Source organism: Acomys minous (genome assembly GCF_964271855.1).
Source record: "Acomys minous genome assembly, chromosome: 7".
Lineage (NCBI taxonomy): Eukaryota > Metazoa > Chordata > Mammalia > Rodentia > Muridae > Acomys > Acomys minous.
Window position 1 is genome coordinate 23,229,095 of NC_140488.1, and position 22,375 is coordinate 23,251,469.

The 22,375-nt window shown below is 36.4% G+C and overlaps 1 protein-coding gene across 19 annotated transcripts in view; it reads left to right on the forward strand.

Annotated features, from left to right (window-relative positions):
• MBNL3 (muscleblind like splicing regulator 3) overlaps nucleotides 1-20,618 on the forward strand; it is a 99,883-nt gene extending 79,265 nt beyond the window's left edge. For 16 of the 19 annotated variants that reach the window (XM_084790117.1, XM_084790111.1, XM_084790121.1 and 13 more), the window contains 7 exons: nucleotides 1,427-1,618; nucleotides 2,646-2,882; nucleotides 6,264-6,414; nucleotides 8,290-8,325; nucleotides 10,531-10,625; nucleotides 11,552-11,625; nucleotides 13,404-20,618. In XM_084790117.1, coding sequence (XP_084646243.1) covers nucleotides 1,427-1,618; nucleotides 2,646-2,882; nucleotides 6,264-6,414; nucleotides 8,290-8,325; nucleotides 10,531-10,625; nucleotides 11,552-11,608 — 768 coding nt within the window. In that variant the 3' untranslated portion in view covers nucleotides 11,609-11,625; nucleotides 13,404-20,618. The remainder of the gene's footprint in view (nucleotides 1-1,426; nucleotides 1,619-2,645; nucleotides 2,883-6,263; nucleotides 6,415-8,289; nucleotides 8,326-10,530; nucleotides 10,626-11,551; nucleotides 11,626-13,403) is intronic. The other 3 variants (XM_084790124.1, XM_084790123.1, XM_084790125.1) reach the window with 3 other exon arrangements.
• Nucleotides 20,619-22,375: the final 1,757 nt, after the last annotated feature.

The following is a 22,375-nucleotide window of genomic DNA, read 5'->3' on the forward strand; positions in this document are numbered from 1 at the left end:
GAGATAGCCCTCTGACTGCAATTTAGCAACTGTGAGTGCAGCTTGATTTTTCCAGTGAAAGAAAGAAAAAGAATGCAAGAAAGACTACATGCACTTAGTAAAACACAGCAAGATAACCACCAGATATTAATTTATTAAATTGCTATTAGAAGTATATAAGTAACATATATTATTTATTCATTAAATTTTATTTTTTAAATGTATCTTCAAGTATATCTACAAGTCATTCTGTACGTATTCAGTGCTCTAGGGAGGGCAAGAGAATTATCAATGAAAATGATAACCACATTGAAAAGGAAAGATGCACACATGTGCCATGAACTGAAAAGCACCACAGTAAAGTGATAAAATGTACCATCCCTGATGCTAAAGGCAATACACATATCCAGTCTCTTTGAAAACAAGAATTTTAAAGAGAGACAAACTGGGAAAACCCTTTACATTTCTACGGTTTTTCTTCACTAGTTATGCTCTAAATTATGGACCATATAATCCTGCCATCTTATTTCTTCTTCCCTAGCAAGGATCCTAGTAGCATTTCTGGGGCCTCCATTTGAACTATGAGTGTCATCTGGCTCCTAGATAAAGACAAGGTTGGGCAAATCACATTCATTTATGAAACAGAATCTGCAGTTAAAAAGAAAATAGTAAAATAAAATGCCAGTGCTATCCTCATTTTAGGTAGATAGTAAATTGTTAACGCATTTGTCTTTTCTAAATTACTCTTTTCTTTCTCAAGTCTTCCATAAATAGCTGTAGAAAGAAAGGACATGGCACTATTGGGTGATTGGTACATGTGGCAGGACTGGCAGCCTTAGAGACAAGCATTGTAGCTGAGAAGAGGAAGGAGGAGGCAGGAAGAAAGGGGTTTTCAAGAGTACACCAAGTTCACATTTAAAGGCATGGCTATGTAAGGAAACCAATATAAATTATGTGTGTATGTACTGTCATTCATTGGTGAAATCATGGCTTTTTCAAAAATGAGCTTATCAGTAAAGTTTATGCCTATAGAGAGTTGTTGTTTTAAAAGACCTTCTTATATGGAAATTAGTAAAAGACAAACATGTCAAGAAACAGTGGCTATGTGTGTGTGTGTGTGTGTGTGTGTGTGTGTATTTCACATAACAATTGATTTACAAAGAGGCCATAAGTTTTAAAGATAGTAATAAGGGGGTATATGGGAGGATTTAGAAAGAAGAAATAGAAGGGAAAAATTATATAATGATATAATATAAACGTATATGTTATAATATAACTTTATAATAAAATGATATAATTATATAATCTCAAAAATAAAAAACAAAAATAGTGGCAAATTGGGATATGGCTTCAAAAATGCTGCAATGCTTTTGAGAATGCCTAGTGTAATCAGTAGTAAGAATGGTATGTTTAGCCCTAATACCTCATTTTCTCTCTCTTGACACAGGCATCTTTTCCTATGAATCCATCAATGGCAGCTAATCATGCCATGGCTTTCAATCCTTATGTACATCATCCTGGGATGGGCCTGGTTCCTGCTGAGCTTCTACCAAATGCTCCAGTTCTGATTTCTGGAAACCCACCTCTTGCACTGCCACCAATGCCTGGCCCCAAACCAGTTCGTACAGATAGACTGGAGGTATAAATTAAGACATATATACATGCTTGTAGAATGAATGTTAACTTTATGGATTATTTACCATTTTCAGAGTCTAATTTGTTGAATGTTTTAAATAAGGAATCTGAGAAAGAATGTTAACCATTTTTTAACTTCAGTTAGACCTTGTTCTGAATTGAATGAATTGTTGTGCAGTAGGTCAAACAATGTTTCCAGTATACTCCCAAATGAGCCGTTGTATAGGAAGTCTGAGTGAGACAGTTCTCTATACCTGGGCTGGAGCTCTAAAGACTGAGAGTACTGGACTTACTAATAAGTCTCTGCTTTCTAGAATGGTAAACTGAAAAAAAAAAAAAAAGAACCTACCATTCTACAATTATAAACTATAAAGTTATATGAATGTAGGTCATTAATGAATTATATCACATCTCCATATTAAAAAATGATGTTCTTTATAATAAATATCACATGAAACCTAAAGAATTTAAAGGATTTAAAGGAAATTTCAAACAGCCTTTGGTTTACTGGCATTCTTTAGTTTTCCTTTGATATTCTTTGTGCACTAAAATAAATAACTGGTTGACTACTTAAAAAGTTGGATCCATTGGCAGCCAGGTGAATACCTGCTCATGTATTATAATGGAATCTGAATGGGCACGTGACTTAATGTGCTTTCCAAGTTGGCTGTATAAATCTACTGGTGCATTGCCATGTGATAAACACCCCAGGCCTTAAAGGAATACTTATACTTGAGGGGATTCAAACATGCTTTTCAGTAAGGCTTTAAAGTCCTTTCATGTTTGCACGAGGCAAATAGACACTTGTATCTTTGTGGGAAGTGTGTTTATCTCCCCTTGGAATAGAAATTGTGTTCTTATTCCTAAGGTGGATATTGGTTTGTATGACCCTTCATCGTTTATAGGTTATTTCCTACATAAAAGACAAAGTGTGTATGTGACTCTCATATCTTTGAGGAAGGTAAATAAAAGCCAGTCATCTTCCAGTCATCACTGGGAAATGTATGTGTTTTTGTTTTATCCTTTTTAAGGTTTGCCGTGAATTTCAGCGTGGAAATTGTACCCGTGGGGAGAGTGAGTGCCGCTATGCTCACCCTACGGATGCTTCCATGATTGAAGCATCTGATAATACTGTGACAATCTGCATGGATTACATTAAAGGGCGATGTGCCCGGGAGAAATGCAAGTACTTTCATCCCCCTCCACATCTTCAAGCCAAACTCAAGGCAGCTCATCACCAGATGAACCATTCGGCTGCCACTGCCATGGTAAGAGTAGGTTGGGACTATGGGGTTTTCTGCTTGAGGGTAGATTATTCATGTAAGCCTACTTTGTGTAATATTCTGCATAAGTGACTGGCTCTACTCATGAGTGCTTCTTAATACAAATAGCCAAAGTTATACACTAGAAAAGAGAGAACCAATTTAGTCTACTTTATATGCTGACTTTCTAAAGATAATTATTTGAAAGCTTTATTAATGATTTCAATTGGCTATTCTCTTTCTCCCAATCTTAGAGAACGGTAAGTTATATTATTTAAACAGTAAATTATTTGGAGTGCCTCTTATAATCTGACTTGCCTGAATATTCAAAAATGACAATGTTGCCTCTGTATTTTATGAGTCACTTTCATGGGCACTCTGCCCCTCGCATCCTTAATGTCTTTTGAAAACATAGCACTTGAAAGATGGGGTATTAAGTAGCTTCTAATTTCGCAAAGGTCAAAGTTACCGTTCCTGTCTGGTGGCATGGTGTAGGCAGAGGGAAAGATCAAGGCAGAAGCTTGCCATAGCTTCAGCGAGATTTTGGCCTGACTGAAAGAAAAGGCCCAAGTTATGGAGAAAAGTTAGTTCTGATTGATATCACTGAAAAGTAGCAAGTAGAAAAAAATAATTGAGTGACACTGTAGTGTGAGAAGTAAAAGTTAGAAATATTCAAGTGCTTCACAACTATGAACTATTTTGAGATGCTGCTTGCCACACTCTTTGCTCATTTGATTTTTGCTACCAAGTATCTTCACTCATATCCCCAGTGAGGGACAAAGCAGAATAAACTTCAGGTTACCTGGGTAATCCCAAAGCCCACAATCACTACGAACCAGATTATACAAACATGCACTCTTCAAATTGGCATGAGAGAAACGTTGTGTTTTCATAAGAGAGAGCTCCCTCCCCATCTAAAAAAAGAATAACATAGTTTACTTTTTGTAAACCTGGCCATGGCAGCTCATGCCTATAATACTAACATTTGGGAGGTCAAGCAGAAGGATCGTCATGATCTTAAGGCGAGTCTGAGTTAAAGAGTGAGACACTCAAACCACCCCCCACAAGATGAATTAAAAATATTTATCAAGGCTACACAGAGAAACCTTGTCTCAAAAAAAACAAAAACAAAAACAAACAAAAAAAAATATTTAGAGCAGTGGCTCCCAACGGTCCTAATGCTGTGATCCTTTAACACAGTTCCTCGTGTTGTGCTGACCCCCAACCATGAAAATATTCTCATTACTACTATGTAACTGTAATTTTGCTACTGTTATGAATAATAATGTAAATATATTTGTGTCCCAAAGGTCTTAGGTCACTCCTGTAAAGGGTCATTCTACCCTTAAAGCTTGAGAACCACTGATTTATAGCATTTATTTATTCTTCCACTTTTCTACCTCTTTGGAAACTTACTAAGATTTTTATGAGTCTGTAAAGGCACTACGCATTGATAAGAGAAATATTTAATTATAGTATAAGCACTACTGAATCAGAATTAGGCATAAATGTGTGAAAAGAGATCCCAGTAGTAAGCCGAGAGTACTACCTTACCAGGATCTACAGACTGAATGTTCTAGAACTTGGCTCAGTTTTGAGTTTGCTGGATAATACAGCTTTGGTTCTGATATTCTCTATTTTCTAGAAAAAGGGACAGCCTCCACTTATACCAAAGAGAAATCTTTTAGGTAGCCAAATAAGGAGTCTCTTATCATGCATGTTCCGGAATTTATTTCACCTCAATTGTTTAAAAAAAAGGACATTTCGAATGATAAATTATGTCTTACAAATTAGGATTTGTCTCTGTTCTCAGAGAAAGTTGAAAATTATACATCTTTAAAGCTACTTTATTTTCATCTGACTTATTTGGACGATCAAAATCATGTGTGCATCAAGGAATGAGTTCTCAAGATTGCTAAAAGTTGGGTTGTGGGGTTGATGAGGGAAAATGATTGAAAAAAGATAATTCTGTTCTGTCATGGTTTCTCAATGATGACTAAACTTGTGCCCAAGCAGAAGTTAAAGCATGTGTCCAGGGACAAAAATGGTCTGACCTATGTTTTAGAGCTACATGTATCTATCCCTGACTACTGAGTTCTGTATAAATAAAGAAGCACCCTGACTGCCAATCAGTCAGGCTGCAATACTCCTCTGGTGGGCGGGGGGGGGGGGGAGGAAAGGGGGAGGTGGGTTCTCAAAAGAAAATGTAGATCACTTAAGGCTTTCAGTACCCGTGGGTATTAGAATGTCATGACATAACTCTTTGAAGCTTGGAAGGCTGGTTCCTCCCTCCACAGAAGCCTTCCTGTGTCCTTAGGAATCTGGAGCATATCTCAGTGTTGCCAACACTTGTTGAAATAACACACAATTTGTTGAAGGAAAAATGCAGAGTAATGTTAAACTTTTCCAATGAGGCCGGGCGTGATGGCACATGCCTGTAATCCCAGTACTCAGGGAGGCAGAGGCAGGAGGATCCCTGTGACTTTGAGGCCAGCCTGGTCTACAAAGCGAGTCCAGGATAGCCAAGGCTACAAGGAGAAACCCTGTCCTGAAAACCAAACAAACAAACAAAAAACAAAAACCCAAAAATCTTTTCCAATGAATCTGATGTAGAGACAGCTTTGAATAATAGAAGCACAGATCTGAAAGAGTTCTTAACATAAAAGAGGGGCTTAAAGTTCTGATAGTCTTAAAGTTAAAACTTAGAGATAGTTAATCAATCAAATGTTATGTATTAAACTGTGCAGAGAGCCTCTATAGATGAACACTGCATATATTTGACATTTTACTTAAATGTATATGATACAGGTGTGAGATTGGTGGTAGGGAAGGAAAGACCCATCTGTTGTTTCCTTACAGGTGAGGTTCTAGATACAGTTGTAAGATTTGAACCCTAGGCCTTGGACTAAATTAGATTTTATTTTGTGGGAATACAATAATGTAATGCCAAAATCTCTTTTATCGCCACCTGCCATTTATTCCTACATCCGTGTTAGGACTTTAATGGGCAGAAATCTTTTTCCTCTTCTTCCTGTCACTTCTGTTCATCTCATTTCTGCTATCTCCTAAGTGAGCATATCTGAGACATTAAATGTGTATGACAGTTTCCCGTTAGGAGTTTCCTGCCACATCCTGCCACAAGTGTCATGGATTAGAGACATTAACAAGCCCTTTCCCTTTATACTTTTGTTTTGTACTAAATTATTTTGCACTGAAACTGCTAATCTCTGTAGTTGTGGGCCCTGCTGGGTGGCCACTACTCATGGAAAGGCTTGCCCAGTGGTGGCTTTCCAGGCTGTGTCTTAGAAACCTGGCACTTTTTTTTGGTTTGAGTGGACATTTTACTTCTTCCCTGATATTAGTAATTAATGCATCGTTTCTCCATAGGCCCTGCCGCATGGTGCAATTCAGATGATACCAAAGAGATCAGTCCTTGAAAAGGCCAACGGTGCCACCCCAGTCTTTAATCCTGGTGTTTTCCACTGCCAACAGGCTCTGGCTAACATGCAGATTCCGCAGCCGGCATTTATTCCTACAGGTGAGAGCACAGCTCGGGGAATCCTGAATTTAACAGTTTGAGTATGCATACTACTTAGCGTCTTCCAATGGGCTTTTGTTGGAGGACTGTTTCCATGCGTTTAGACTACAAATAAAATAAAACAATTGCATTTTATTTGATATTATCTAGAGTAAAACATGTGATTTGGGAAATGAATGAATTGAAATCAAAGTAAGAAAGATATAAATATTTTCCTTTTTAGCATCTCTTATTATTTTTGTTTCTGAAGGTTGGTTCACTTGGCTTAATCCCAACTAATTCCTTAACTCTTAGTTATTATTTCACAGATAGTAATTATTTGTCAAAAGAATTTTCCAACTTCAATCTGTTAAAGTTTTGCAGTCCATATAACTACGATATAACAAAGTCCAGTAATTTTTAAACCTTTAAATTTATAGTAACTTTACAGTATATGTAAAATAGGTAGTTTTAGCCTCTACCTCTTGGAAACTATTATTAAGTGAAAGTAAAGCATTGATGATGTGTGGAGCAACAGACTGCTTGTCTATCATGTGCAAAGGCCTGGATTTAATCTCACAGCCAGAAAGCTGTGAGAATTTTTGTTTTAAAAGATCCTTAACAATAAGGTATGATTTTCTTTAAAAATAATTTTATAAGACTTATAAATTACAAAAACATGCCTAGATACATACTGTTGTGTATTCAGACATAAGGAAAATTGATCAGTTAGATGATTTTGACGGATGCCATGGAAAATAACAGCATTTGGTTATCGGCTGCAATCACTGCTCAGGTCACCATTTATAAGGCACAGACATTACACGATTATAGAATAGTTTCTGGAGAGGAAAAATGGAGTTCTTTGACAAATTTCAGTCACTTAGAAAAAATGACAACTTATGTCTAATGATGTAGACTTTTCTCCTAAACCTAAGAAAAAAATGTATAATGCCACAAAGTAAAAGAGAAAATCCAAATGGTTTAAAGTAGCTTTTTCTTTCTTCAGCCATCATGGCAGTTTCCATATACATCAGATCACTCCAGCTTGGCTGCTTTTCAGTTTTTCTCATAGATAAAGAATAAATTTGGTGGCCCACAAGGTCCAGCCAGGGATGGTTGAACATGAAAAAATTTAAATTGTTCATTCTAGGTTTACTTTTCAATTTTATAGAGACTATATGTAGAAGTTAGACATTTGTTTTGCCAAATTTGGCACATATAAAACCCAGTTTTAGTTGGGCATGATGGTGCATGCCTGTAATACCAACACTCAAGGAGCTGACTCAAGAAAATATTTTTTGAGTACAAGGCCAGCATGGATTAGCTAAAGAGTAGATGTGAGGCCATCCTCAAGTTCACTTTCTCAAAATTAAAGTATGTAAATGCACAAGACATCTCCCAAATACCCTCCCCTGAGTTAATAGCAAGTGTAGCTGAGACTTTCCCTTAGATGGAAAGCCAGTTGCCAAATAGACCACACCTCAGTTTCAGTGAGGTACAAGACACATTGTTAATAGATTAATTCTTTAAATACAAAACAACGACAACAGACATGAATCCTGGAAAAAGGATGTGTGTAATAAATAAAAACTCCTTTTATGAATAAAATTTTAGTGTGTATTTGCCTAGAATAAATATATAATTTAAGTGAAGCTATTCCGTTAAATAAAAAGTAAAGTTCTTTTTTTAACCTATGAATTACTTTTATTACCTGGGTCTGTGGTCTTAAATCTAACCTGTAATTATAAGCATGGGTGATTACTGGTTTGCATGTGCTGGTTAATTGGTATTGCAAAAATTATCTTTCTGGGTAAAATTCACTTCTATCTATAAGGCCTTAATAATGAATTATCTCTTTTCTTTACTTTCCACGCTTTTCTGCATGGTGTACAGGGCCAATAATGTGCATGGCACCCGCTTCAACTTTTGGTAGGTTTTGTACAAAAATTCTCGACTTTCTCTAACCTAAAAATGTTTTTCTTCTCTGACTATAAAATGTATGACCAAATGATGTGAGTGGACATTTTCTGGATATTTAAGGTTTAGTGTGGTGTTTTCTGGAGTCAAATAGACCTGTTTCTCAGGTCCTAGTAGGTTGCCAGTGTAGGCAAATTCTAACCCTACCATTTCCATTTCTATCCTAAAAGTAGAACTATTTTTAAATGTTTCATTCCATAGTGAAACTGGATGATTTTTCTTGGCCTTGTATCTGTTATTTAAAAATATATTTCAAGTGTATAATTTATAAACTACAATAGAACAATCTCCTCCCAAAATTATCCCTATAGTGTAATGCAGTCATTACGCAGATGTTGAGAAAGAATGACTTAAGCAAAGCTAGAACATTCTGCCTTTTTCTGTGGTAGATTCTAGAGCATTCAAGGATGAAACATTATCTGCATAGAAATTAGACACAACAGAATCATTTCAAAAGTAACTTGGAGTGATTGTGTATTTTTAAACTACCAGTCACATCCTCTCAGCCTTTTGGCTAACATCAAGTGGAAGAACCAGTTATACACAAATTCTTTAGTTAGCCACCACCACAATATGGTAGCCATCCCTAAGTCATTTTGTATTTCACTAACAGAAAAGAAGATGACAAAGCTCCTGGGGAGGTCACAGTTCCTATAATCTTCATGGGAACCAGGAACAGATAATGAGAAATTTTGTTTTGTTTAAAGAAAAACGAAGGAACACATATTAGCATCTCCTATCAAGCCAGTTCCTCTCGTGTTAGAGAATTTGCAGCAGCTTGGCCTCCATCCAGCTGGTGGACTACAGATTATGCAGTTATCAAAATCAGGAGAGGTCAAAATGATAACCACACAGAAGCAACACAAATGAAGCAGGATCTGGGCTCTCGCCAAGGGAGGAGGCATATTATTGAACACTTAGCTGTCCCTGTAGGCATTACCTTGATAGTAAGAGGAACATTCTAGGAATATAAGTGGAAGAACAGACTTCTGCAAGTTTAAGAAATGTGTCTCCTTTTTCACCTTTTGTGACCTGTTTCTTGGGGCTGCTTCCTTGTCCTTTCCCTCTCAGAGCTCTGCTTACGAATACAATTGCATGCTTTGGCACTGTTGCTTACTGCACAGTTGCTGCACTTCGAATGAGAGAAACATGAGTGTTTTTAGAATTAGCACGTGAGGCAATGAAAGGTGGCTGTAGGAAATAAGTAATCAGAGATGGGTAAAGGGGACAGTTTTGCTTACTTTGGCCTTGATTTTGGGCCTTCACTTTGTCAGTAGACTTTCAGAAAAATCTGAATTTGACTGAGGTAGACATGACAAATTATCATAGGTGTGGGCCTCCCATTCACACATTGCCATTCACACATTAACTCCCTGGTTGGCTTCCCAAAATAAACGGGAAATTAGAAAAGCATCCAAAAGCTTTGAACATGAAATAAAAAGTAGCAAAGCGAAGGAAAACAGCCCAAGAGAGATTCTGCAGCTGCTAACCATTGTAGCTCTAATATTTGCTATGAAGACAAGATGTACTGTGAAGCACTTGTATATTTGACAATATCTAAAATTTCCAAGGAACTTACCAAACTGAATACATAGTCCATTTATTTGTCATACCTGCTCTTTACCACATACTTATCAACAGAACCACCATTCTTTGCATATGCAGATCAGGTAAGTACATGTAAAACTGATGTTTGTACCCGAAAATCTAGTTACAGCATTTGTCAATGAACCCAAACACCAGTTGATAATTCCCTAATTAATTTTGACTGTGCAACCCAGTGACTCGTCTGCTCAACTAGCTTTAATAGGTAGCTCTAGTAACAGATTTTTTTCATATGCATTCATTACTTCCTGAAAATCCAGCCTTTTGAATCCACGATGATGTTATTTTGCTCAAAATGTTAAGAATGGCTCCATTTTTCTTAATGGTAACTATAATTGGCTTTCCCCTTTTCTCTTTTTAAATTTCCCTCCATTCCATGTTGTGCTGCCTTGCACTGATTGATTGCATGCTGCACCCTGGTGTATATCCATCCTGATACTGTTACGTGGCTTGTTACTGGAATATCTACTACGTCCCATTCCATCGTATCTGTCATGGTTGTGTAAACTCTTCACCCTTCCATGTGTTGCTTCCATGATTTCCTACTGAAAGTGCCCATGATGCACGGTGCTACACCTTCCACTGTGCCTGCAGCAGCAACACCTGCCACCAGCGTTCCCTTCGTTCCAACAACTACAGGCAATCAGGTTTGGCCATTTATTTCATCCGTTCTGACCTAGATAATCATGTGTTGAAAGGACACAGTATATGCCTTTTGGATTGGTGAGAGTTATTGGTCCATATGATGATTTGTTTCTTAACCAGTTGTTAGATTTGGAACTTTTATCTTTCTGTATAATTAGAGTACTGTATGTTGTTTTCTATTCATCTCAGAGTTAATTGGCAGCATTTTACTCATTGTTAATTGGTAAGCAGATGTTACTTGTGTTATTCCATATCAAATTATTGCTACCACACCAATCCTCAAATGTATATGCTGTACTGAATATGTCTTAAAATGCTTACTCATCCTGATCAAGAGGAAAACTTATGTTACTACCCCCTCTCCTTTTTTTTTTGTTTTTGTTTTTGAGCTTTGATTTAGTAAACACATCACCTTTACTCTGTGTTCCACTGGAAAGAAAGCATGCTATCACATTTCTTTCCAACGAATGCATATCTTTATTATCACCCAGTGATTATGTCAGAATTTCTTTCTCCTGTAGACATTAGATGTGCTTGTGTTGTTTTGATTTTCATTTGGTTTAGGTTTTCTCATGCAGAGTCACAGGCAAATGACCAATGTTTAAGGAGTGTTGAAGGAGTGAGGCAATTAGTACAGTAGCTACCAAACACTGTAGTGCCAGTTCTGCCTCATTAAAGTACTGCCTTGCCCCAGGCTGCTGCTTACTTTTCAAGCATGATAGCCACGAAGCACACAGAACTCATTGGAAGCATCAACCACACTCCAACCTGTGGTCTGCAAAGTTGACATGGTGGAAAAAGTAAATATGCTTACAGTTTTTGGTAAAACTGATCATCGTTATTGGCGTACCGACCTCAAGCAGTGAACAAAATAAACGGGATTCTCCTAAGAAACTATTTTAATCTAAAATCTTTTTTGCTGCTATAGATGCCCCAATTATCAGTAGATGAACTGAATAGGAGCATGTTTGTTTCACAGATGTAGACGTTACCAGTAGAACAGTAAGTTTCTTTAAGTATTAATAGATGATATTCATAGGTTGTATCTTTTTTACTGAGTTGTATTTACTAAGGTTTGGTAAACATTTTCACTTGAAGCTTGAGTTTGACTGTGCATTCAAAAGTTTCTAAACTGAAACTGAACTGTGTGAGAGAAGACTTGAATTTTTGGATGTGGAGATGACAGCTATTTACTGTATTTTTTTTTTCTAAAGAGTTTATAAAACTCAACAATGTTTTCCTCTAAAGGGGCAATATTTTTTTTTTAGCCAAAACCACAAATCAAATTTGAACTTTAATTCTTTAAAATTTTTGTTTCTTCGTTTGTTTTTTAAGACAAGAGTTCTCTGTGCAGCCCTAGCTGCCCTAGAACTCACTCTGTAGACCAGGATGCCCTCAAAACTGCCTTCCAAGTACTGGGATCAAAGGCATGCAGCATAATACTCAACTTAATTCTTTAAGCTTTTAAGCTTCACTTTTGTTAAAGTAAAACAAAGTAATTTTGTCCGAATTTTGCTGATATGATTACATTAAAGACAATAGGTGTTATGTTCTTCCCTGAATCAGTATAGAAAGCTCTGCTCTTTCTCTATGTTGCATTATGTTGCTTTATATGTAAGTCAAGCAGAATTGCTCTAGCTGTTTTGAAGTCTGAATGACATACAAAATAATTTAGTTATCTAATGATTATTTTTACTCTTCTTCCCCCCCTTAACACATGACCTCTTCTTTGCCTGGTTCAGGGACACATAAATTTAAGTAGCACACACCTAAATTTAAGCAGGCATTCTCATGTAGCTTGTCTGTTGATGATACTTAAGAATCCTAGAAACTTAACAAGCGAATCTGTTTTGAATTACAGTGTCAATGTAGAACGCTTGAAGGTCTCCCACCTGCAGTCTGGCATTTGATTCAAGGAGGTAGCAGATATGCCTGCTGCTGGCCTAGTTCCCTGTCTCCCAGCAATAGGGTCCCTAATCCTGTTTCAGGCGAAGCCCATAGTTGTTGAACACTAGAAAAGCAGGTCCCCCCAGTCATAAGGAATGTTCTCAAAAAGACATAGAAAAACTGAAGTAACTGGTAGTTATAATTATTGCACAGGTGTTATTTGGGACAGTAGCAACTTGGGCAATCCCTAGATATGACAATGGAGGTTTGTCCAATGCTTACTCAGTCTCATAGGCCACTGCACATCAAGGTAAAGCTATTCAAACATAGTTTACATAAAATATGTTTGGCAAGACTTTTTTCTACTTGATTCCTTTAGAAAATGAGGTGCTTGGCAGCATGTAATCACTTTCACATGTAATAGAAGTTCAGATTGTCTCTAAATAACAAAAATGTCTCTTTGAATAATAATATATGACTTACTCAGAATATTTCTGCAAAGGGGTAAGATAGTTAGATAAAAGTATAAGGTTTTGTTTAGTATTGGACATTTTCAAAGTATTTGGTGTTAAGTATATTTTGGGAGGATTACATGTGTGTTGAATAAAGTGAACTGATATTTGGATGACGAGCAAAAAATTTTGACACTGTCTAGATAATATCTTAAATAGGGCCCATCATGGGAACCTCCCATAGACTGTCCCTGCTATTTGTCTGCTTAGTGATTGTTTGCGTTAGCCCACTGTCACAGACAACAGGGTCTGAAATTAAGAGTGAGAACTCTCTTGCTTTAGCTCACTGATAGAAGTGGAATAATGACTGTCTCCTGACACCTTGTTCAGTAACCCTCCAATATTTCTTACTGACTCTCTTGTTTTGTTTTCTATTTTCAGTTGAAATTCTGAGCAGCAGAGTTACAGAATGTCAGCATCTCTCAACAGGAAACTCCATATGGCCTTTCTATATATATTCTTGTGTGTCTTCTACCAACACAACAATAAGCGTGGTGCAGTCAATATATTAAAGCACAGATACCAGTTGACAAATCCAAATTTTAAAAACCTGTGGAGATGTTAAAGCAAACAGAAGCTTAACCACTGTGTGTTATGTTATGGATTAATTGTATGTGAATTCGCCTATAGAATACAACCGTATAACTTTGTCTTGTGTATGAATTATCAGATCCATATTACATGAATTTTCCATCTGATATGAATTAAATTTTTTGTCTTTTTCAGTAATGATTTATGCTGAATGAATTTCCACAGTGTGCAGTAGGCTTACTGTACATTCTTGGTGGATAAATTCAATTTTTGAAGTGTTACCTTACTGTTCTGTTTACAGGATAGTCTATTGGATTGATGTAGAATGTGACTAATAGTTCCAGTACCATTTCCTTCATTGGTATATTGTATTAAATTGGGTTCTGTTTTGCTTTTCTGTGCTATAGTGTTTTGTTGTTTATTCGTGGTGTTTGCTTTCAATTAGGATGTTGTAAGTGGGGAACAGAAGTATATGTGATTGAAAAACATGACAAATTCATGTTAATACTCCTTAAACAATTTTGTAAGCTTCTTGGGGCGTACATTAAAAAGCCTCACTTTTGAGTGTGCACAAAATCTGTTCATAAACCTGCATGTATAAAATTTTACCTGTAGATCTGGCCTTGTACAATCAATAATAAACTAAATTCTTAAAAGAGAAAAAATTTACCTACATATGATAAGAAAGTTCAACTGTTAAACTCAAACCATTCCTCTTAAATAACTTGAAAATTAAGTATTCACATTTTAATAAATTTCTTAGCATGTATAAAAATCATGTAGAGTAGCTGTTACATTTATTGTGTCACAGGAATCCTATCTCTCAGCTTGAGCGTCTTAAATTGGGCCATTTGTCATCTTCACCTGAGATAGTTTAAAGGTATACTAATCATAGGTTATAAATCAAGCAGAGAAATGTGAGTATGGAGAGAGTGTCTAATGTACTGGCAGAAAGTGTGTAAAACCTTTTGCACAAGTGCTATTTTCCAAATGCAAATGGCTCGTGCTCTTTAGACTCCTCTTTAAATAATAAATAAGATGCAGTCTGGCAAAAGTCAGTCCAGGTGGAAAGAGAATTGTTTCCAAATGAGGCCTTACCTCCCCAAACCGACAGTCTTTTTTATTGATCACAAAAGTAGGCTGAGTACAGGTTTGGAGAAATGGCAGGGATGCGGTGAAGAAGACACTGAAAATGATTTTGAATATGCAAAGGAACTAGAAAAGGTTTCCACAATTGTCTTTCACGTTAATTTAGCTGAGTTTCCAATATTTCTAAAAACAGCAGTGAAGTAGCAAGCATTAGTTCTGTACTGGCAAGTGTTTTTCTGCCCAAACTTTAACTTCAAAGTTTTTTGGGGGAGGAGTTGTGTTTGTTTGTCATATATAAACTTACTTTGTGTGTTTAAAAATTATAATCACTTTTAGCATCCTTTGGCTAATAGAGAGTAGCAATATCCCATGAGGGTATGAATTCTTCTTACTAATACTTAATAAATAATCTTACAAATATAGTAGTTCATCAATTTCTGTGACATATAGTATACCTCTTCTTCTCTGCAAAGTTACTAACGTTACTATTATTATAAGAAGGAGGACATATTTTCAACAGCTTAAGTAGATTTAATACTTTGTACTCAATACATATTCTCCCACTGGAAACTATAAAATCATCACATTTTTATATGTATAAAGGTTGTTTTTCTTCGTGAAAATCATAAGCATAGAGAAAACATTTGGGATAGTATAAGACAAGTAATTGGATTGATTTGCAGAACAGTGGAGCTGGTAAAGACTTTATTGCCTTTTCCATGACTGATAAAACAGAGAGCCAGGCCATGTGACTTGCCTAAGGCAGCCTAGTCATGGGAGCCAATTGTTCCTCCTTTTTACATCTTCCTTTAGAACATTTGAGACTCTGACTCAAAACAGATCAGATTGGCTCAGAATACAAAAAAGCAAAATTACCTCTGGTGGTTGGTATCCTGTTGATCTTAATTATACAGGTGAATCCTGGTCACCGGTGATTTCTGAATAGTCTCATTTTTATATTGGGCCGCTGCCCTTTGTTAACTATTGCCTGAAGTTAGAAATTGAGAGTTGTCCGTCCATTTACCTGTGGGCTCTTTGAATCACTTAATTCGTGTTTTCCAAAATCATAATTCCGGAAAGAATGTGCCTGAGCTAGCCTAGATGTTGCTCTTCATGGATATGGGAATGTTCAGTGCAAAATGAACTTTTTGTAGTTTGACATTTTGATGCAACATACTATCTCATTTAACTTGCTAACCTCTTGACAAAGATATATGTAGATGATAACTTCAGAGTAGAGCTGTTCTCGAGTTGCTCTAAGCACTGGAAAATATTAATGTTGACTTATTTTTAGGAGGTTCAGTGAGGAGCATTCAGGGTAGATGTGTTTTGGTGGGATGAGTCTCTATAACATACTGTTGGCATTTTAAAACTTGCTATGTATGTGAGGCTTAAGGAAGCAAGCTCAAAACTCAAACATTTTGATCGAATGGAAGGGAGTTTTGAGGGAAATGAAACTTTTAAGATTGCACTCTGTAGTTGTGCAATGACTGGTGATCTTATTGAAGAAGAGACAAGTCACTTGACTATAAATTGAGTTAACAAGACCAGTCACACTAATCAGTGACTCTAAACAAAAATTTGCTGAATTATTTGTAAATAAACCAAATTCCAATCAATTGTGATTTTTAGTTAGCATTTTGTAGCCTTTGTATTTTACAATGGCCTCTGTTTTTATTTCTCCAAAATTATCAATTTTGTCCATCTTCTCAGCCTTTTGCCAAAATTTGCAAGAATGCTGAAACATGGGTAACATGTGTCAAGTGTATAGGTGAGCAATCTAAACTTGTCCTTTAAGAAGAGCTTACTAGTTTAATTTCTTATAAAAATCACTATGAGACCACAATGAGTATTTTTTAAATCGGGACTGAAATTTAAATTAAACTGGATTCATAAAGTTGCTGCATAAATACAGTATTTACTTTTGAAATTGGAGCATGAATCCACACCCAGCTGTTGCTTTTGATTTCACTTTTCTAGATTAGTCTTTAATTTCCATCTAGTTATGAAAGCAATCTTCTTCCTACTCCATCAGCCTTGCTCATCCAATATCTGAGCATGCTAAAGCACTTCAATCTTGCCAGAAGTGTGGTCCTATCCCACTAGGCTTGCTCCACTAATGGGAGCCCTCAACTCCCCTGATCTCCAGTCCAGGAAAAAAAAACCAGTTACCTGCTCTCGGCTCTTGGCAGGAACAAAATGAAGTAGTGTTTGCTACTTGAATTAGCTTTGAACAGCATGACCAGTGAGATAGCAATGTGTGAAGAAGGCAGAGCATCTACACTACATTGTAGGAAATGAGTGAGGCAGCCCATGTGATGCTTGGGATGCCAGTTGGTTTTTTTCCTTGTGGTTGGTGAGTATAGGTGAGGATGCCCTTAGGTGAGAGCAGCCCACATCTGCTGAGATCCGTCAGTCTGTGGGATAGGCTGTAGTATGCAGAGTGATTAGTAACTGTGGTTCTCTTTCCCCCTTTTAAAAAAGCTCTTCTACATTTCACCTACACTGAAATGGAAATAAGTTAAAACTGGGTGTGTGTGTCTGATTTGATTTGATACACATGATGGATTTGATTCCCAGTTTTGATTTGTAGATTTAATAAGCTAGAGGCCTAATTTTACCCATGCCTGTCAGAGGTAGTAGAATAAAATAGCAGGTTAGAGAGTTTTACTCTTTTTTGGCAAGTTTAGTAGACAGTCTAATCAAAGTGTACAATAATTACAGATACAGGCTCTGAGTACCAAGTCACTAATTGGTGCCATGCTTTCATTTTTCTTATTGTTAGTTTTTAAGGTTTTTATTGTACTACATGTTTATATCTAAGTAAGTAATGAATTAAATTTTGAAGGAGAGTTAGATAAAGTTTAAAGTTTTACTACATATATTCAGACCATCTCTGTAGGCTCTAAACTGACAAAGTAACATAACACGGTATAGATTACAGTCCATAATTACACTCTACAATTCACAGTTTACGAACAAATTTGGCTTTGTACACAAATAATAGCTGTCAGGTAAATATATTTAGTTGTTGCTTTGGCAACAAACCTACAACATGGCTACCTTTAGACATATATGCATGCAAAACTTTTATTTGTAAGCTATATGTGGTTCATGACAGTGCAAACATATAGAAAATACACCTCAAAATCCAGAAAACTGATGATGTTTTTGAAGCCCTCTGTTCCATGTGAAAGCTAAATTTGTTTCCTCATGTAGCTTTTTTGTCAGAAAAAGCTTATAACACATGGATTCTAGAGTCAGGCTTTATAGTTGATAGAATTGGTTGTGTTGATAGAGTTATTCTACAGTATTTTGACACCAGAAGAAGCACGGCATAGATATTACCTGGCCCTTTTTTTTTTTTACAATTTTATTCAAAATTACTCATGTAGTATTGGTAGCTATAAAAATATTCTATTTCCTTGAATTGTATACAAAAGTGTGTGTGAGGATTAAAGCATAACTAAACATTTTGAAATTAACTCACGTTTGTGAAGCCACACAGAAATATAGAATGACCCCTGAACAGTGTTTAAGAGACATATGCTGCAATGACCTGACTGTCTCAGTTAGGGTGCGAATGTGTGAGACACACCTTTTTTTTTTTTTGCACTTATGTACATAGTCCATGAAAGCAATCCTTGGAGTTTTTACGGTATAAGAAGTCTGTGGTAATAGCAGAGAGTTAGTGAGATTGGTTTCTAAGGGCCTAAAAATTAGCAGAAGTCTAGTGTTGAGATGCTGTTGTGGAGGCTTGCTAGCTTGCTAAAGCTCACCAGAGGCTCAGACTGCTAACAGATGCCAGATCCCCCTAACAGCACTGAGTGAGAGTACAAAGCACTCCATTGAGTAAGGCTACCAGCAAAGATTATTTACTTTTTGTAGTAATTCCCACCGTAAACACACACGCACATGCCCGTGCACATTTTAACTTACCTGAAGAGAACCCGACCAAATTTCACACAATATGGACGTTGGAAGGTGTCAATTTAACCCACTTTACCAGTTTGCACTCCACACTTGCTGATAGCCAAGGAACATTCTTGTACCCCCACCCCCCACCGAAACCACTGAGGCTTAGCAAAGCTGGAAGTTTGAAAGGTTAAGAGATGGGTCCTCTCTGGCAGTTGGAGTCCTTCCCATCCCCAGGCGGGTGTCTTTCACACTGGAGAAGGACCTCATCTTAGGCTCAAGGTAGTTGTGGTGAAATGTTACTATCCTGATACTGCTAACTCTCTTAGAGACAGAAAACTAGAGTTGCAATCATAACTCAGTGGTACAGCACTTGCTTGGATGAATGAGGCCCTGGGTTCCATCCCCAGCACTGCAAAAGGAAAAAAGGGAAGAGAGTGAGAGAAAGATGGAAAACACACCAAAGCCAGAAGCAACCCACGCCTTACATGTATCCCATAGCTCAAGGCCAGTTGGCTAGAAATTATTTTTATTTTCCTCTCAGCTCCTGATCGCTTGAGAGTCAGCAATGCAACAAACCCCCTGACAATCTGAGCAGCCGTTTTTTTGGCTGATGGAAAATGTAAGCATACATTCATTTAATAGTTAAGAACACCCACTTCAGCCTTATTACCCTCATAATTTCACTATTTAACCAGTATCTTCACATGGACATTTCCCTGTGAATCTCTAAATCATAAAAATATTTTTTCATAAGGACAATAGAAAGATGAAAGCCTAGGGCTTTGTGTGCTACACATGTAATCTAACAGTGTGTCTAGCCAACGATAAGATTTTAAGTCCAGAACTATCAACTATAAATTAGTAGGGATGAGACTTGAAGCATCACAAAAGATAGCCAATGAATTTATAACATGTGCATGCCCACAGCCACTTGGTCATGTGCTGAAGATTAAACATAGTGGCGGTTTTTAAATCAGTAAAACAAACTAGAGAATTGAGCATAACAAATGCATGTAGCTCAAGCCAAAAGACAAGTCAAGATTAAGTTTGACTAATTCATAATTTCTACCCCCTGTAGAATTCACTGTAAGTGAATTACTCACTGGCATTAAAAATCTGGATTATCCCTGAGAAATGTTGTATAGAACCCTTCCTCAATTATAGTGTACCAAAAAATGAAAAGTTCTTTGGTCTGAAATAAGTTGCCACTCTTTATAGATACTGCAAGAATCCTCACTATTCCTCTTTTACATCATGTTTTTAATACCTCTGTAGAAAGACCTAGAAGAATTGAATGACCTTTTTCTCCCCTCACCCTACCCACCCAACACACACAACCTTAAGACTATCTGTCATAGAACTGCATGGTTTCAAAGCTTTATTTCTGTATACAGATGCTATCTGTTAATGATGGAAACCAAATTGTTGCTGTGTCTTCTGTGTATAGCAGTTGAGTGGATGATAATATGCCCATCATTTCATTGGATTCTGGGGAAAACCTTTCCAAAATAAGTTTCTTTTTATTATTATACCTGTTTCTTTAGTTAGAAAACGAGCCATTTGCTCCCAAATTAGAATACTTAAAATGAAGTCCGTTATTAAAAAGGTGAGGCACTGTATTGTGTAAACTAGTTCAAATTCCATGGCCTCAAATGATTTGATTCTCCCATCTCAGCCACCTTGGTGGATTATTTTGCTTTAACATGATGAGCTATAGATATTTTATAGTTTTAGCTAACAATGATCTAGATTGTAGAAAGTGGAAGTATTTGTCTTGGCTAGAAAATGGAAATTTAAGAATGCTATAATAAGAAATGTCTTAGCCCTGTGCAACAATTAAAAACTGAAGTAATGACCAAAATATTTTACAAATAAAAACTGTTCACATAATATTTTGTCCCCAAATGTAGTAATTCAATCCCTCAACTGCAGATGTTTGGACTTTTTCAAGTTACAGTGTTGTATTGCCTGTTTGTCTTTAGAACTGTGCATTATATAGCTCATTTTCGTATGCTACTTTTATGTTTTTTTATTCATTTAATAAAGTTTTCAAATTTCTTGGTTATGTCTTCTTTTATGAATCAACGTTTACGTGGACATTTGGTCAAGGTTATTCAGGTTCTAGTATACCAAACTTGACATTAATAACTCTACTATAAAATTTCTTTATGATTTGGCTCAGTGTTATATTCCATACACACAATAAGTTTATTTCCCAATGCCTTAAGTATTTTGAATAGGTAGATGATATGTTCATTTACTTTTATGTATCTTCCCATAAGATTGTAGTTAGTAACAGAAAAAGTTACATTTTAGTAAAAGAAAACAACAAAATTAACAGCAGGGTTTCTTTGTCCTTCAGAAATCCTGCGGCACATTCCACAATTCATGAGAAATTTGTGTGTACCACTTATTTTTTTTTAACTTTTTTATTAAATATTTTTACATATACATTTATATTAGTACATGTATGTACAATAAACTACCTCCAGAAAGAAGAACCATGAAACAATCAGGAATCATAGTGTTTTGGCTATTTGTATTTGGCAGCTTTGAAGAAAACACCTTTCCTATCTTGGTGCATCTAAAATTCTGAATGTAAATCCATATCTATCATATCTCATCATTATCAACTTAAAACATCTATCTAGACCTAAAAACATCTTAACCCCTAAACAACTAAGCTTAATTGTAAAACTAAACTATCCGGTCTTCAACCTCATCAGAGACTTGAGAAGGAATAAAATTAATTACCTGAGTATACAGGGGGTGCAGGTTAGTACTTCCCAAATCTGAAGTTTACAGAGACTGTTTGCTATCTGAGCAGTCACCCAAAACTCACTATAATGTTGGAGCATCATCTTCAGCCTTCTAGTCCAATATAGCTGACAGACATATTTGTGAAGCACAAACTATTGAGGACTTGCAGAGTTTGGCCTTTGACTCTGCCTGCTTCCAAGCTTGCCCATTTTTAGGCAGAATTCTGTCTGTGGTAGAAATGACATTTTGCCCAGTGGCTTGTTTGCCACATTTGAACCCATCTCCATAAGAAGGTTCTTTGATGCTCATCATCCTCTTTGAGGTAGGCTGGGTGCTGCCAGGAGTTAAAATAGAATGAAAAGTAGAAAAAAAAAGTAGATTAGTGAATCTACTCAATTTAATGCAATAATTGTCACTCACAAGGTTATTTTTAATTCACTGGTATAGAATTTTGTATATAGATGCAAAATAAGTTTACTTTTAGATACAGTGGTTTAGAATTCAAATGTAAGACTATTCTTCACAAACACACACACACACACACACACACACACACACACACACACACACACACACACACTAATATGAGCTATTGTACCCCATATAACTCAATTATAATACAAGGTTTACTTCCAATAACTTGAAAGTCCTATTACAGGCTGTTTAGGATAAATAAGTTATACAAGTTAATTGGTAGTTGATCAAATCATGGTCATGTCAATTACTAGTCTAATTTTATCACAACAATATACATCTTAGGTGCAACAGGTCGATATGATTCTATGGAAAGATAAGGTAAAGATAAAGGTAAAGATCTTCAAAAGCCTCAGAGACATAAAGACTATGGCAGTTATCTATTTTTATGCCACACTTTCAGCATAACATATGAAACCAATGTGTTCAGTTCATTCTTCTCAAGATGGGCATCAATGGCTTCATGACAATGAGTTGCATGAATTTATTCCATTAAAATATTTTCTAGGGGGCTAGAGAGATGGCTCAGGGGTTAAGAGCACTGTCTGTTCTTCCAAAGGCCCTGAGTTCGATTCCCAGCA